The sequence below is a fragment of the Hylobates moloch genome, unplaced genomic scaffold (assembly GCF_009828535.3).
Source record: "Hylobates moloch isolate HMO894 unplaced genomic scaffold, HMol_V3 SCAFFOLD_21, whole genome shotgun sequence".
NCBI classification, from domain to species: Eukaryota; Metazoa; Chordata; class Mammalia; order Primates; family Hylobatidae; genus Hylobates; species Hylobates moloch.
In genome coordinates, this window is record NW_026652296.1 from 40,811,921 (window position 1) to 40,827,183 (window position 15,263).

Below are 15,263 nucleotides of genomic sequence, written 5' to 3' on the forward strand. Positions count from 1 at the left end.
TCAGAGAGTGCTGCTTGCTGGTGCTCCATGGAGTTATGTGCTCTCTTCAGAGAGTGCTGCTTGCTGGTGCTCCATGGAGTTATGTGCTCTCCTGGGAGAGTGCTGCTTGCTGGTGCTCCATGGAGTTCCATGGACTTAGGTGTTCCTGGAGGATGGTGCATGGCCTTCCCCTTCCCACATCCCACCCTGAACCATAGAGCACACAAAAAGACATTTAGGATTCAACACATTTTACTTTTCATAAAATGTTTATACAATGTTCAGTGCATGGACTCCTTGGTGTTTCTGGTAAATAATGTGACTACTATTGTTTTTCCCAATGGGAAAATTACTGTCTTTTGGTGCAATATTTTAGCAGATTTATCTGTTACCCACTTTGACACCTCAAGCATAAATGCACAAGTACAAACACACCCTCTCAATTCATAATCCCTGTGGAACTGTGAATTTCCCAGAGGGAGAAACTGTGTCAGATCCTTGAATCCTTGATCTCAGAGGTGAAGGAAGCATTTTAGGTTTTCTGTTCTGACCTTTATGCAGGACACCCCTGATAGCATCCCTACCCTTGTGTTTGTGCACCAGCATCACTGGAGCACAAGATCAGCTCAAGGTCCGTATAGCTCTCTCTGAATATCCAGAAACCACTTTTTTTCCCCTTTTAGCCTCTCATTTTTATCCTTCATTATTTCCAGTCTGGCACTTGATTCTCTCATTACTCATTAGAACTTCTTGATTGTCTGAGATTTACTTACGGGATCTGGTTAGAAATGTGGGAAAAACATGTTGTTTGTAGTTCTAATGAAATGCCCCCAAGAAGTTCTGTTTCCTAAGTCTGTACGCAGGATTTAGGGGGTTGCACATGGTTTCCCTGATGCGTGAGGTCAGTGCTTTGTTATTGGCAGATCACCAAGAGAAGACCTGCCCTGCAGTATGAGGTTCCACAGGTGTCATACAGATTGAGCCTTGATGGATGGTCCTGATGCCTTAGTGATGAGGAAATGTTACCTTTGGAGCATCTGGGGCCAAGCTTCTCAGGGCGACTGTCCTTGGCCAGGCACTTACATGGAAAGCAGCTCTGGTCTGCTAAACCCACTGGCAACCCTCCACTTGCCCGTTCTCGCATGTGTGTAGAAACTTTAACAGTTTCTTTTCTTATTGGCTTCTTAACCTAAAATTATTTTCTAATTCACTGTTGCAATATTCCCTACCAGTTACATTGATCTGTTTTAGAGATTGTGATCATAATTGCAATTACTATTGACTTCACAGGCCCTTTCTTTCCATCATTCTGTGATGGGCAGTGGTACTTCTCTCCAGGTATAAAAACATGTACTCTTTCCTACCTGACTTTACCATTTTGGTTTCTGGCCACCTAACTTGTGAGGAACACCCAACAGATCTGCAGCCTTTCCAATTCTCACCACCCACCAGATCTTATCTCCTACTGACACACACAGTGAATGTACCTTCAGCTCAGCCTTTCCATTAAGTAAAAGATGGGAAACTTACCTGGTGCTCTGTGTTGCTTTCATTTGGATGACCAGGACATGAAGTGGGTAGATGAGCAGGGGTGGGCAAGTACAGCAGTGCAGAGTCTTGAGAGCAAGCTGGTAATTTCTGCAGGGCATTTCATCAAGTCCCATATCATCTGGCTTCCCATACCTGTTCTTCAGCCTTTTCTCTTATCTCTATGCATTTCCCTAAATACCTATTCTAGAGCTTTCCATCTTTCTCAAAAATCCAGTCTAGGCCTCTATGCCTGCCTCACTTCCTTTTGTGGCCCTACTTCTGACTTCACTTTGCTCTCAGGAATCCCTCAGGAGCTCTGTGCAGTCCTTTGCCATGTTCTGTCCATAGTCTTTCTGTTTATTTATCTGTAATACTTTAATCATTAACTGTAGGCATATCATTCATACAAACCAGCTAGCACTCAGCTAAATTAGTATCTCTTGAAATGCACTTTGGGGAACCCTGCCCTAGAAAAGAGAGCCAGACCCACCTCATGTTTTCATTCCTATTTTTACCATTTGTCTGGAGTGCTCCGCTCTTCCCACCATGAATCTCTGCCAACACCCACAGTCATGACCACCTCCTACATGAAGCCTTCCATGGCTTCTCTCAGCTAGAAAAGAACTCTCTGTAACTTCAGAATATTTTATCTGCGTCCACCCTAAAGCTTTTTTTCCCTTTTGCCTTCTTGAATACGTAGTTTTACCTCTTCTGCAAACTACCTACAGTTCAGAGCCTCAACTTGTTCATATCTGTATTCTCTCACAGCCCTTAACAGAACTTTGATCAAATGATGCCAATGAACAGCTATTAAACAGATGGCACATGAAATCTGTGCCCCTTTTGACACAGAAAGATTCACTGTAGTCTTTAGAATTTTCAGACAAAGTTTTAGTCATCTGAGTATTCGTTTTTCCCAAAAGCTATCTTCTGGTATTTTAGAGAATGTATTTATATTATACAGAGATAGGAATGTAGGAAAATAAAAATTCTGTTTCTCAGAAATATACCTTACATTTCTCTTAAGGTTTTTACATATATCTCAAAATTGTATGTTTTTTTTTTACCTTGCCTCTCATTAGGACAGTACTATTTGCAACACGCTTTCGGGGTTGGTAGGGCATTTGAACCTTTTAGTTACTCTGTGACGCCCATAGGGCAGACAACACTGCCCTTGTGCTCCAAATATGTATGTAGTTGATATGAGTATAAAGAATTTATCCAAGAATACTTGATTCTGGTACCAAGTCCAGCATCCTGAATCCCAGTAGACTGAATCTCTTTAAGAGTAGAGAGCTATCAGTTTTCACACCTGTATGCAGATGCTTTTTATATTCTGTGTACACATCCTGTGTTCACATTATAGGTATATGTGTGAAGTCAAGGAGAAATTTGAATTCTAGACCTTTGTATTAAGTCACCCACCTCTTGCATGATAAAGGCAGTGCCAAAAATCTGGACACAGAAATCACAGCCATATCATTGTTATGAATACAATACTTGCAGTTTTTTAGCAGAATGAATAACTGACCAAACTGGGTAAGTTAAGCCACGCACATTCTTCATTTGTCATTCTCAATGTGGCCTGCCTCTCAGTAGGCCCATCCATGGCAATATTCCAATCCTGGAGGCTGGAGGTTATCTGTGAGGAATTGGAACAGAGTTCAGTTGTTCATTGCCCTGCTTTGGACCATCAAGATATCTGCATTGCATCCTTGAAAGATTAATCCCCACAAATCAAATGGGTATTTCAGATCATTTTCTGTGTCCTAAGGATTCTTTTTTGTCCTTGCTCCAACAACTGGGCACATCCTTGTGCTGGCATGCTGGCTAGTGTTGCCATGTGGACTTCAGTGTCATCACTTCACTGCAAAAGGCTTTCTTTGCTTTCACAATATCTTCCCAAGAAGAATCCCTGGATATGAAGTGTCTTCATCTGGACCCAAACCTGAGAAAGAGAAATTAGTTTGGGCTATACCTTCTATGTGTGTGCCTCCCCTGAGCACTGTACTTCTTTAGTCAAGGAACACATGATAGGGGCTCCACAAGCAGCTCCTAATCTGCAGGTGGTAAGGAAATCCAGTTTGTCAGCAGTCATGGAAAATCTTATTAATCCCCAGGCTTTGGTCATCATGCTAGGAGAGGGCACTTATGAGTCACTCAGAAACTTTAGGTGGTTGTGAAATATACGTGCTCAGCAGGATGAAATACTGAGATAAGGTTCCGATTAGAACTAGTACTTGATGTTGTCTTCCGTCAAATTTACCATTGAGCATGGGAATCAAGAGTGAGTGCCCCACGAGAACCCCTCCCCATCCGCTTTGTACAGCAGCAGCACTGTTTTCCCTGGCAGGACCACTCACCCTGTCTATCCTGGAGCCTCCTTTACTGCCTCAGTATCCAGTGGTCTGTGGAGCCTAAAATACCTGACCATCAGTTTCCACTTCCCACTGAGAACACTGTATCTTCTAGGAAGTACTTAAGTACTAAAGTACTCCTTAAGTACTAAAAACTAAAGTTAGAGACTATCATCATAGGGATAGGAAAAAAGGATATACCATACCTTATGGGTCAGTATCCCCAACTCATGGGGTAATATATCCCACTTAGCTTGGCGAATGATTTTCAGCAGTCATCAAACAGGCAGGAGACTGTGTGGGTAGGCCCTCCTGTAACTCCACTGGTCCCATGTACCTTACTCATACTGTGTTTCTTACCACAGGTTGGGATATATCTTGCTGTGAGGTAAGGCAAGTCCCTACCCAGTTCTCCTTTGGCTTTTTTTAGCCAATTTCATTTCTATAAATGTCTTAGAATCAGCTTGTCAAGATACATACATGCCATGCATTAAATCCATAGGTCAATCTAGGAAGGAAAGTCACAACAATATTGAGTCTTCTAGTCCAAGAACACATCTATCATTTCATTTATTTAGACTAACATCTCTGAATAAAGTTTTGTAACTTTCTTTATACTTTCCTTGTTAGATCTATTTTATATTTTTATGCTGTTGTAAATAATATTTCCTCTTCTAACCATTTGTTGCTGGTGGAGAGAAATGCATTTGGATTTTTGGTGAATGTATTCTGTATCCATTGACTTTGATAAACACTCTTACTAATTCTGACCATTTGCCATAGATTATGTTGGAGATTCTGTGAGTATAGTTATGCCATCTAAAAAAAACGACAGTTTTCTTCCTTTCTAATTCATAATCCTCTATTTGTGTCTTGCATTACTGTATTGGCAAGGATCTCCAGTGGAAATGTTGGTAGATGTGATGTAGGGGGACATTTCTTTTCTCCTTCACAGTCTCCCACATCAAGTTCTCAATGTTTCACCATTTAATGGTTGCTCTGGAATTCTGTAGATATTCTAGAACAGATTAAGGAAGTTCCCTTCTATTCCAGGATTGCTAAGAATTTTTTTCCTTAACTGGATTTTGAATTTTATAAAACACTTGTTTAAATGTCTTTTGAGGTGATTACCTGACTTTTCTCATTCAATCTATTAATGTGGTTGTATACAGACTGATTTTTACTGAAAATTGTATTCTTGGGATATGCCCGACTTGGTCATGATATTGTTAATTTGCACATTATGGAATTGGCTTGCTGATATTTTGTTAGGGTTTTGGTATGCATGTTCATGAGTGAGATTGGCCCCTTATTTTGGTATTAAGATTGTACTAGCCTAATAAAATGAGTTTGTTTTCTCTTTTCCTATACTATGGAAGTTTCTCCAAAATAATAGTTATTTGTTCTTTCGAAGATTTTATTCGAATTTTGTTATTTTGAATATGGTTATTCGAAGATTTTATAGAATTTGCCAGTGAAGGCTTCTGAGCTGGCTTTTCCTTGTTAAAATGTTTTTTTCTACTATGATTCATCTACTTTAAGGCTCATAGAATTATAGCTTTTATATATCATCTTGTGTCTGTGTTTGCTAAATTGTATTTTTCTTCTCATTTGGCCATTTCATCTAAACTTTCAAATTTATAGGCATAAAGCTACGTATATTTTCTAAGTATCTATAGTTGGATTCCTTTTTATTTCTAATATTATTTAGTTGTGCTTTTTTTTTCTTGATTCACCTTGCCAAAGACCTGTCAATTATATTAGACTTTTTTCAGAGAACCAACTTTTTTTTTTTTTTTCAACTTTTATTTTAGATTCCAGGAGTACATGTGCAGGTTTGTTACCTGGGTATATTGCATGATGCTGAGGTTTGGGGTATGAATGGTCCTGTCACCCAGGTACTGAGCTTGGTACCCAGTAGTTAATTTTTCGACCCTTGCTCCCCACTCTCCCCCTTCTAGTAGTTCCCAGTTTCTGTTGTTGCCATCTTTTTATACAATTTTTGTTGTTATCTTTATGTCCATGAGTACTCAATGTTTAGCTCCCACTTATAAGTGAGAACATGCGGTATTTGGTTTTCTGTTCCTATGTTAGTTTGCTTAGGATAATGGCCTCCAGCTGCATCCATGTTACTGCAAAGGACATGTTTTTTTTGTTGTTTTGTTTTGTTTTTCTTTATGGTTCCTTAAAGAACTGTCGATCTTGGTTCTCCTTTTTGTTGTATGTTTGTTTTCTATTTTTTAATGATGACTTTTATCTTTATTAGTTCTTTCCCTCTACTTTCTTTGAGTTTGTTTGATTCTTTTGGTTTTTCAGTACTTCTTGAGTTGGATGCCTATGTCATTATGTTGCAGTCTTTATTTCTTTCTAATATGAGCATTTGATTCTACATGGTCCCTGCAAGTACTGCTATAAGGTATAAGTTATAATATCTACTAGTCTTATTTTATCAGTTAGCTTAACATATTGCTAAATTTCCATTTCAATATTTTGTTGACCCATGAGTTATTTAGAAGTATATTTCTTGATTTCTAAATGTAGAGGTTTGTGCCAATTATCCTTTTGTTGTTGTTTGTTGTCAATAGCTTTTTGGGGCACAGAATATGGATTGTAAAATTTCCACCCCTTGAAATTTATTGAGATTTGCTTTATGACCTAGAACAGGCCAGCAAAAATTTTTTGTAAGGGGCCAGATAGTAAATATTTTAGGCCTTGGGTCTGTCACAACTAAATAACTCTGTCATTATTGTGCAAAAGTAGCCACAGAAAATGTGTAAGTGGGCCGGGCACAGTGGCTCATGCCTATTATCCCAGCACTTTGGGAGGCTGAGGGGCGTGGATCACTTGAGGCCAGGAAATCGAGACCAGCCTGGCCAACATGATGAAACTCTGTCTCTACTAAAAGTACAAAAAAATTAGCTGGGCTTGGTGGCACAGGCCTATAGTCTGAGCTACTTGGGAGGCTGAGGCACTAGAATTGCTTGAACCCAGGAGGCAGAGGTTGTTGTGAGCCAAGATTGAGCCACTGCACTCTAGCCTAGGCAACAGAGTGAGACTCTGTCTCCAAAAAAAGAAAATGTGTAAGTGGATAACTGTGGCTGTGTTCCATTAAAATTTATTTATGAACTGAAGTTTAAATCTCATAATTTTCACATCGCAAAATACTCTTTTAATTTTTTTCCAACTGTTTACAAAGTAAAAAGCATTCTTAGCTTGCAGGCCATACACAAGTAGGTGCCATGTTGGAATTAGGCCCTGCAGGCTATATTCGTGGATCCTTGACTGAGGATATGGTCACTTTTTAAAAAGTATTCTGTACATGCTTGAAATGAATGTGTTTTCTGCAATTGTTGGGTAGAGTATTTTATATGTTTCCATTATGATGAGTTTGTTAGTTGTCTTGTTCAAATCCTCTGTATTCTTGCTGTTTTCTGGAAAACGTTTCCTTGGAAACATATTTAATACTGAAAAGGGCACAGATTGTAAGTATACAGCATGATGGATGTTTTCAAAGTGAACACACTTGTGTAATACCACCCCAGATCAAAATAGAGGATATTGCCAGCCCCCAAAATTCTTGCTCGTGCCCCATCTCAATCACTAATACAATGAAGTGATTCTGACTTTTGGGCCACTATTCTGACTTTTGGGCCTGTTGATTCATTTTGCTTGGTCTTGGACTTTCTAGGAATGAAATTATGTAGTATGAACTTTTTAGTGTCTGTTTCTTTCACTCATCATTATATTTGGATTATTTTCATGATAGTACATGTAGTTGTGGTTTGTTCATTTTCATTACTGTGGAATATTCTGTTGGGTGAATATAACACAAACTTTTAATTTGTTCTCCTCTGGATGGACCTTGTGGCTATGTTCTGTTTGGTGAATATGTATAACTTGCCTTTTCATTTTTGTAATGGGCAGAGTTTTAGAAATTTCTATATAGTCCAACGTATTTTCTTTCTTTTATGATTTATGCCTTTTGTACCCTAAAAAATCCTTGCCTATCCTAAGGTCGTGGCAATTTTGTCATATTTTTTTCTGGAGGCTTTATGGTTTTAGCTTTAATATTTCAGTCTATAACCCTCTCAATTTTTGCGTGTGATATGAGATGAAGGTCAAGGTTCACTTTTCCATATGGCTCTCCAGTTGTTCCAGTGTCTTTATTGAAACAGACTTTTTTCTTCCACCAAACTGACACGCTGCCTTTATTGCAAATCAATTACCATGTAGGTATGGCTCTATTCTTGGACTCTGTATTTTGTTTTATTGAAATATTTGTTTATCCTGGTACCACTATAATGATTTCTTAATTATTATATTTTTATAGTATGCCATGAAATTAGGTAATATAAGTCTTCTTCTTATCATCTTGACTAATTTATGACTTTTCATTTCCATATGAACTTAGAACTGTTTGGTACATGTATATTTTTTAAAAGCTTGCCAGAATTTTGATTGGGTTTTGTTGAATCTATAGCTTAATTTTAGCAGAATTGACAACAATATTGAAACTTCCAGTCCATGAACATTGTACATCTTTCCATTTATTTAGCTTGTCTTTAATTTATCTCATCACTGTTTGGTAGTTTTCAATATAGATGTCTTGCACATTCTTTTATCAAATTTATTCTGTTTTGATGCGGTTATAAACAACATTTTTACATGTCTTTTCCCAATTATTGGTTGCTAACATTCAGAAATATAACTGATTTGAGGAGTATATTGTTTTCTGAGGCTTATCAAAATTCACTCACTAAATCTAATTAAATTTCTTTGGACTTTTCATGTACATAATCGTTACCTGTGAATAGAAACAGTTTTACTTCTTTCTAACCTTTATGTTCCCCTCTTCTCTCCTACCCTTCTTCTTTCTTTCTCTTAATTTTCTTTATTGTAGTGACTAGGTTCTTCAAAAATGTTGAGTAGGAGAGGTGAACATAGACATCCCTGCCTTTTCAGATCCCTTTTAGAAAACACTTAATCTTTCTTCATTAATTATGACACCTTTTTCCCCCTTTAAGCGCTCATTAAATTGAGGCATTTCCCTTCTATTCCTGGTTTGCTGAGAGTTTTTGTTCTGTTTTGTTTTTCTAATTGTGAGTGAGAGTTAAATTTTATTTAATGCTTGTTCTGTGTCTGTTAAAGTTATATAGTTTTTATTCTGTATTTTGTCAATGTGGATTTTTGCACATTGCAAAAATAAATTGCACTGATGGATTTCTGAATGTTAAATGAACCTTGAGTTCCAATGGAAAATTCTGCTTGATAAGATATATTGTCCTTTTTTATCTTGCTGGATTTAATTTACAAAAAATTTATAAAGGATTTTTGCATCACTGCTGAGAGATATTAGTCCATAGTTTTCTTACCATGTCAGCTCTTTATGGGCAGAGACAGTCTATCATTCATTATTGTATCCCAAGCCCCTTCACCAATGCCAACCACAGAAAAGGGGCTTTACAAATATATAGTTTTTGAGAAAAGTTTAAAGACCTAGGATGGAGACCCACATTCATTAATTTAAATTATTTAAAATAGTAATGAATGTAACTCATTTAGCAGGTATTTGCCTTCCAATTGTGTGTCAGGTGCAGTGCTACTCAGAAGGGGTTTTCTTCCTCCATCTCCAGCCACTCCTTCTTTTCTAATTGTTTCTCATGTCTCTAAGCTCTAAACATTGGAAGGCCAGAGGATGTGGCCCTTGAGTCTCTTTTCTTGATCTTTTGTTGATGTTATCTGATCTCATGGCTGGAAACATCATCTCTAAGTGAACAGCTCCAACCTAGGCCTTTCCCCTGACTCTAGCATGGTATAGCTACTCCTGCCCAATACATCATCACTGGATACCCAATAGGCATCTCTGACTTAGCATGTCTGAAATTGAGCTACTGATGCTCCCTCTCAGTCTTCTCCATTTCAGGAAAACGTAGTTCCAGCCTTCCAGTGGCCAGGCCAGAAACTGTGGCATCATCCTTGACACCTCTCTGTCTCTCCCACCTCATTAACCATCCTCAACAAATCCTGACAACTCTACTTTCAAAATATATCTGTCACCTTTCTCCACTTCTTCTGCCATTCTGATCCAAGCCATTACCGTCTCTTGCCTAGGTTATTCAGTAGTCACCAGCTAGTCTCCATAATTCCCCTTTGCAGTTTTCTCAACACAGGTGCCAAAACAGTACCTTAAAAATGTAGATTAGATCATATCCCCTGCTTCCCTATACCCTCAGGAGGATTTAATCTTACTCAGAATAGAAATCCAGAACCCTTAAAACTTCCTATAAAGCTCCCTTGTGACCTGCTTAACTTTAGCTCTTAATTCTTCCTTTTACTCACTTGGCCCCAGCCATGGTGACTTCCTTGCTGTTGCTTAAACATGCTAATTCTACTCCCACCACAAGGCCTGTGCTGTTACTCTGCCTGGAATGGTCTTCCATTGGATGTTCTCATAGCTTCTGGTTCATTCATCACTTTCTTTAGGCCTTTACTGAAATGTCATCCTCTCCTTAAAGCCCACCCTGGCCATTAGAGCCAACTGGAGACCCCGCCCAAAAATAAAATTATATTGCTCTTCCCTGCTTTATTTTTACCTTAGCACTTTTCCTGCCTATCATATATTTTATATGTTTATACTGTTTATTCTCTGAAATCTCCAATAAATTCCAAGCTCAATAAATTCAGGGATTTTTGTACTATTCACTGTTGTTTCTGCAGTGAGTAGAACAGTGTGCAACACATAATAAATATTTTCTGAATGCATGAATAGGTGAGTAATAAGTGAATGAATATGAGTTACATGATCTCATGGAGCTCATGTAAGAATTGTGATCTCATGGAGCCTACAATCTGCATGTTACTGAAGAAAATCAAAGAAATTCTATTGGGGGAAAAAGGAGAGAGAAGAAATAAATCCAAAAAAGGCAAGTACAGAAACTTGTGAGTTTTCCACATAACAGAAATTGGTTCAGCTAAGAAAAGCCAGTCTCTATTAAAAACAGAAGCTGGGTGTGGTGGTGCAACTGTAATCCCAGCTACTCAAGAGACTGAGGTGGGAGGATGCTTGAGCCCAGAAGTTCCAGGCTGCAATGAGCTATGATTGTGCCACTGCACTCCAGTTTGGGTGAGAGAAGGAGACCCTGTCTCAAAAAAAGTAGAAGAAAATGAAGGTAATGCAGTATCTTGGAAGCAGAGGGGGAAAAGGTCAAGAAGAATGAGGACTGTGTAGGACTTTGTAGTTGTTGACAGGGATCATCATCATCTCCTTTAAGAGTTAATATACATCAGGACCCATGGCAGGAACATTACCAGTTCCATAACTAGTTTCAGACAGATGCAAGGGTAGTGTGCAGTGAAGCATGTCTGTGTATCATGCATAATTCACATGATGTAGGCACTTAAGAGCAGCAGCATTTCTGTAAATGACAGCAGAAGAGAAAAAATGAAGAACCTGGTAAAATTTTGTCATTGAAAGTTTTGCTGGAGAATCCCTAGTAGAGGAGCATTGTGGAGCAGTCCTGCTTCACTCAATTTGAAAGCCCTGGACCTGTGTCCTGTTAAGGTCAGCGTCTGCTCTGTGGGTGACAGCTTACATGCTCATTGCAGGTCTGATATCTTTCAGCTACTCTCATATCTTTGATTTGACTTTTATCAGTTTTTAAAATTTGTTTTTCCATTTCAAATCAACAGGTTCCATTTTTTGGGCCTCTGTTTGATGGAGCCATAGTGAGTGGGAAGCTGCTGCCAAGCCTTGTATGTGCCACGTGCATCAACGCCAGCAGGGCTGTGAAGTGCCTCATCCCACTCTACCAGAGCTTGTATCTTTTTGCTTTAAATATGTAACTTACTAACCATCCCAGAATCAAGATTCCTGGCAGTTTTTCATAAGAGGTAAGTATTCAAAACTGAAATGAAGAGGGAAGAGAATTTTTTTCAACCTCTGTTAAAAATAACATAGTGGTTTTTCATAGCATTTGTTAATTTATATTAAATATAATAATTTTATGCTGCATTAAACTTAGAGTTTACTTTCATAATTTACTCACATACGTTTGTGTCTGAGAAGCTGTGACCATTATGAGATGCTCATACCTCCTTAGGTATTTTGCCCCACGTTCAGTCTCATCCTGTATCCCTCTTATTTGTGGCAGCCCATTGTGTATAAGGTGGGATGCTGAGCAAAACGTATCGCTCATTCAGAATGCCTACCAGAAACCAAAGCAAATGAAATGACCCTAATAAATCAAAGAATGTGGCAGGTACCACCTGAGAAGTGCAAGTAGGTTTCTGGAAGATCAGAGGAGATAGAAATTGCATCTGGTTGAGAGGAGAGGGAAAGATGTCCTGAATTAAGTTGCATTTGGACTTATCAATAGGAATAGCTAGAAATTCTTTTGTAATTTTCCCAAATCATTGATATTTTCTTCTCTTGTTCCTGATTTTGTTTCCAAAAACAGAATAAATTTCACTCCTAAAATTTTTTCCTCAAACGTTAATAATTGGCCTGCTGTAATCCTTAAATTCAAGCATGATCTCAAGTTATAAGAAAAAGAGATTAAGATGGGTGACCTCATAAAATTGATGCAAAAAAAAATTGACCTCCTAATAAAACTTAGAATCTCTTTGTTTCTGATTGGTATTGATAATAATTTGAAACATATTGTGTTTGACCTCTATATATACTTCTCCCAACCTGATAGTGATGTGTTGCTATAGCAAGTGAGAGTTGGGGGTAGATGAAAACTATCCCATGTGAATAGATATGGTTCATGAAAAAATACCTTTCATTAAAATCCTGGTCACTTCATTGACTGATATTCTGCCTTTAGATTAAAAAAAATACATATGCCATGTGGCAACTTAAAATTATCATAGAAATGAGTAGTAGAAAAGAGCTATTAGGTCCCATCTGGTCCCTCCCCCGGGGGCCAGGGCAGGATTATTCCCTTCAGTGTACTCTCTCGTGCTTTGTCCAGGCTGGTGGTGAGTGTTTTGGAGATGGCATTCTTTGCAGTGATTTCCACAACACTCCAGACGTAATCTTATGGCTGGTGTCAATTTGGCCTTCAGCATGGGAGTTTTTATTTCACATACCATTAAAAAGAGCCTCTTGGCAGAAATGAGAAAGAACTATTCAGCGATTAGTTTGTCAGTTTGTGTGTCAACTAGGACGAGCTGGGCACTCATCAGTTAAATATGTTGGACCAAGGCAGCAAAAAAAAAAAAAAAAAAAAAAAACTAATTTTACAATTAAAAAAATTCCTTTTTTTAATTAATTCAAAGGTAACAAAAAATAAAATTGGTAAAAAAAAAAAAAAAAAAAAAAAAAAAAAAAAAAAAAATCTTATTTTACAAATGAGAAAATTCCATTTTATTATTAATTCCATTGTGACTTTTGTCATGTCACCTTCTCTACTTATTGAACTTCTCATTATGAAATACTTGCTTTGTTATTTTGTTTAACACTGCTTTCTCAAATAAGAATTAATGTGATACAATTGAAATAATCAGGTTTAGGGAAAATGGTATTTTTAAAAGTTCAAAGGATACTATTCAGCATCACTTTGAAAACTTTTCAAGCAGTGACACATCGGGACTAATGTGGATACCAGCTAGGGCTCCTGATGTTATTGTGTGTTAGTAAATGTACTCTAACTCACAAAATAGCTAACTTGGCATCTCAAACAACAATATAGTACAGAAATTAGGAAAAATATTTAAAAAACTATTATGTTGATCATTATCAATATTTTAAACTTTTTTTTGTCTTGTACCTGGAGAAAATTTAATTGGTGTTATTCAAATAAATTGTTTAAAACAAGAAATCAACTGTTACACCTAATTTTTTATAGAGATGGAGTTAGTGGGGAAAACTTTGCAATCATTTAACTACTCTATTCTTTTAATTTCTGTCTGCAGAAGGGCTAATATTCAGGACAGAAATAAGGAATATAATAAGAGAAAACAAATAAAATGGAAAACAATAAGAAAAAGGGGAGGGGTTTTTGGGTTTTTATTCTTTAAAAATTACTAATTTTAAGAACTGTAGGCCAGGTGCGGTGGCTCATGCCTGTAATCTCAGACTTTGGGAGGCCGAGGTGGGCAGATCACTTGAGGTCAGGAGTTCAAGACCAGCCTAGCTAACATAGCAAAATCCTGTCTCTAGTAAAAATACAAAAACATTAGCCAGGCGTGGTGGCACACGCCTGTAGTCCCAGCTACTCGGGAGGTTGAGGTGGGAGAATCATTTGAACTCAGGAGGCGGAGGCTGCAGTGAGCCAAAATTGCACCACTGCACTCCAGCTTGGGCGACAGAGAAAGACTCTGTCTCAAAAAAAGAAAAAAAAAAATCTACCTAAGCTATTAATAATTATTTCCTTTATGTTTTGTTAAATCCAAGTCCACATATGACTTTTGACAAAAGTCTAAACTCCACTGATTATGTCATACCTTATGTCTGAAATTTGCTGCTTCATTGAGATAAGTCTTAGATTTGAATTTTGAAAACCACTGAATAACTTAACAAATTCTAATTATAGGTGTCTTGTTACATTTATTCATTTTCCAAACAGCTACTGTGGGCTCACTATTGCCAAGTCCAGTGCTAAGAGCTGAGGCTACAGCAGAGAGAGAGGTAGACCAGGTTTGTGCCTACACGCTTCACAGAGAAAACCCACACATTGATAAAAACATACACGAATTGAGAGAAGTTCTGTAAAGAAACTTTTAATAAATAGAGAGTTTGGGTAAAGAAGGGTCAGGACACAGAAAGGCCTCTCCGAGGAGAGAGCATTTGGGCTGAAATTGGAGGGATGACAGAGAAGCGGTCCTCAGAGAGCAGGGATGGCATTCCAGGCCAAGGGTGCAAGGACTCAGATTGTTCATGCGTGATAAACTTGCGTTTTTCCAGGATTGTATGCATTTTCAAGTCCATCAGGTGTTTGTGATGGACCCAAGAGCTAGATTCCAGCAGAGATCATGTTCTGGTTGATCCCTGAGGAAGTGAAGCTTCCCTAACTCTTTCTGCTCATGCCCACCTTGGAAGTTCTCATCTTAGTACAGCATCCAGAGTAAACTCCCACAGCTGCCTGATGTCAGGTGCAATAAGTGGGGAGGGAGTGTAGGGCCCACCACCCCCAGCATGTGTAACCTCCCCGGAGATCAGCAGTACCTTGGGCACACCTAGAACCAGGGCTGGCTGTATAACCTGAGGGTCCCGGTGCAAAATGAAAACATAGGGCTCCTTTTTCAAAAAATAGGAAAAAATGCCTTTAAAGGTCCTAAAATGTAAAGGTTTTCCCATTTGTCTGCAATCTCTCAACTTGTCGTGGTATTTTTTATTTGCTATTTAATGTTATTCTAAGTAAAGAAATGTTAAAAATTTAAATTGTTAGCATT

General features: G+C 38.1%; 1 protein-coding gene across 2 annotated transcripts in view; it reads left to right on the forward strand.

The window, feature by feature from the left end:
* Positions 1-15,263, forward strand: part of RALGAPA2 (Ral GTPase activating protein catalytic subunit alpha 2) — a 340,962-nt gene that overhangs the window by 246,070 nt on the left and 79,629 nt on the right. For both annotated transcript variants that reach the window (XM_058432702.1, XM_032142466.2), the window contains exon 38: positions 11,556-11,683. In XM_058432702.1, coding sequence (XP_058288685.1) covers positions 11,556-11,683 — 128 coding nt within the window. The remainder of the gene's footprint in view (positions 1-11,555; positions 11,684-15,263) is intronic.